This window comes from Microtus ochrogaster, chromosome 5 (genome assembly GCF_000317375.1).
Source record: "Microtus ochrogaster isolate Prairie Vole_2 chromosome 5, MicOch1.0, whole genome shotgun sequence".
NCBI classification, from domain to species: Eukaryota; Metazoa; Chordata; class Mammalia; order Rodentia; family Cricetidae; genus Microtus; species Microtus ochrogaster.
This window is the reverse complement of record NC_022012.1, coordinates 82,826,659-82,828,681: the sequence shown is the minus strand read 5'-3', so window position 1 is coordinate 82,828,681 and position 2,023 is coordinate 82,826,659. Positions and strand designations below refer to the sequence as shown.

General features: G+C 43.0%; 1 protein-coding gene across 1 annotated transcript in view; it reads right to left on the bottom strand.

Moving 5' to 3' along the window:
• Kif9 (kinesin family member 9) overlaps nt 1-2,023 on the bottom strand; it is a 56,490-nt gene that overhangs the window by 16,336 nt on the left and 38,131 nt on the right. Inside the window, exon 14 of the mRNA XM_026779108.1 lies at nt 1,411-1,608. Within this exon, the coding sequence (XP_026634909.1) occupies nt 1,411-1,608 (198 nt within the window). The remainder of the gene's footprint in view (nt 1-1,410; nt 1,609-2,023) is intronic.

Genomic DNA, 2,023 nt, shown 5'->3' with positions numbered 1-2,023 from the left:
TCTGTAGACCAGGCTGGTCTCGAACTCACAGAGATTCGCCTGCCTCTGCCTCCCGAGTGCTGGGATTAAAGGTGTGCGCCACCATCGCCCGGCTAATAAATAAAATCTTTAAAAAAAAAAAGACAAACTTCTTCCAACAAAGGTCTTCTAATCCTTCTAAGCCTATCAAAGAGTTTCACTCCCTGGTGACTAAGCATTCAGATACATGGGGCCATTCTTAGTCAAACCAGCACAAAAATCCATGAGAATTAGAAAGTAAATAACTCATAACTCTCAGGAAGTTTCTGAGACTAAAAGATTTACCAGTCCCTCTTCTCCAAGGTTATAGAAACCGTAACTTCTGGACTTGTCCAGCTGCCTATAAGTCACACAGTTCTAGGGATATAGCTGTTATGAGTCATCACCAAGGCTGGGGTAGGCGTTTGGTGATGCAGGTGCCTTTAAGTCAGTCACCCACGCTCCTGTAAGAAACCCCAACGGAGTCATTGGTATGCTACCTTGAACTTGGTGGCACTGTTAGTTTGTCCGCTCACTGGTTCCCTATCTAGATAGAGTAAGCAGATACCGGTTCATGTCTCCTCAAGAAAAATCTCATACAACACCCCAGAACCCACATAAGAAGCCAAGCATCATATCTATACCTCCAGCACTAGGCCACAAAAACAGATGTGAAAGGGTGCCTATCAGCCAGGTTAGCTTCCACTTTAGTGAGAGGTTATGTCTCAAGGTCTACAGCAGAGTGCAAGGGGAAGACACTAGGTGCGCTGGGCTGCTCAGGCCTTAGCATGAACACACATGGGTACACTCATGGGATTGCACCATACATAATCCCATGTACAAAACTCTCTGGGAACCACAGTTAATGTGATACAACTCTTGGCACAGAGGGATGTGGACTGATGTTGGCAATTTATTTGAAATGCATTTTTAAAAAGACAACACAAGATTGAACAAATGTAATAGCCTGCCAACAGAAACTAGTGGGCTCTCAGTGTAAAATAATTGATACACATGTTGAAGTTCTAACATGATTTATTTATTTGTATATGCACACACATGCACACCAAAGCACATGTATGGAGGTCAGAGGACAACTTGTGGGAGTTGGTTTTCTCCTTCCACCATGTATGTCATGGGTATTGAACTCAGGTCATCAGAATTGGTAGCAAGTGCCTTTTCTGACTCAGCTATTTCACCAGCCCCTAAAATGATTCTTTGTGCACCTTGGAAGACTGAGGCTGGACCATTTTGCATGCATATATGTTACCACATTTCTTCCTTTTGGCCTCTCTCTGTCCCCCTGTTTATTTCTCTTCTGTTGTACGCACCTTTTACTTACCATATAAGGATCACACTCTGGTTTGGTGTGATCTGATCTGGTGGAAGACCTACCCGTCTTTAGATGGTTACCTGGGTGGGCGCAACTCTTCCTTAGGAGAGTCCGAGGGAAGGGGTTCAATACTGGACGTCTCCCTGTCTCGTGGAAACATGTCTTTGATATCCCCATCTTTGGAAGATGGGGGGATCAGCTGGGTCTTGGAGATGGAAATCACATCTAAGTCCTTGCCACTCACAGGGCTGCTGACACCTTCCTTTCTTGCTGAGGAGCTGAAAAACAGTCAGGGAAACACCATGGCTCAGGCCCGTAAGCACCACATAAACTGACATGGGATCATACCTGTGTTTTCCCATCAACACCACATAAACTGACATGGGATCATACCTGTGTATTCCCATCAATGGAATGGGAAGTGAAAACTAAGACCTAGGATGAGAGCTTGTTCATGTCTACTAAACCAAGCAACCTACCACATTCAGTTTGCCTGTTTATTTTACTTATGTATTGTTTATTATCTATCTATCTATCTATCTATCTATCTATCTATCTATCTATCTATCTATCTATCTATTATAGTCTTTTTTTTCTTTTTTTAAAAAATATTTATTTATTTATTATGTATACAATATTCTGTCTGTGTGTATTCCTGCAGGCCAGAAGAGGGCACCAGACCCCTTTACAGAT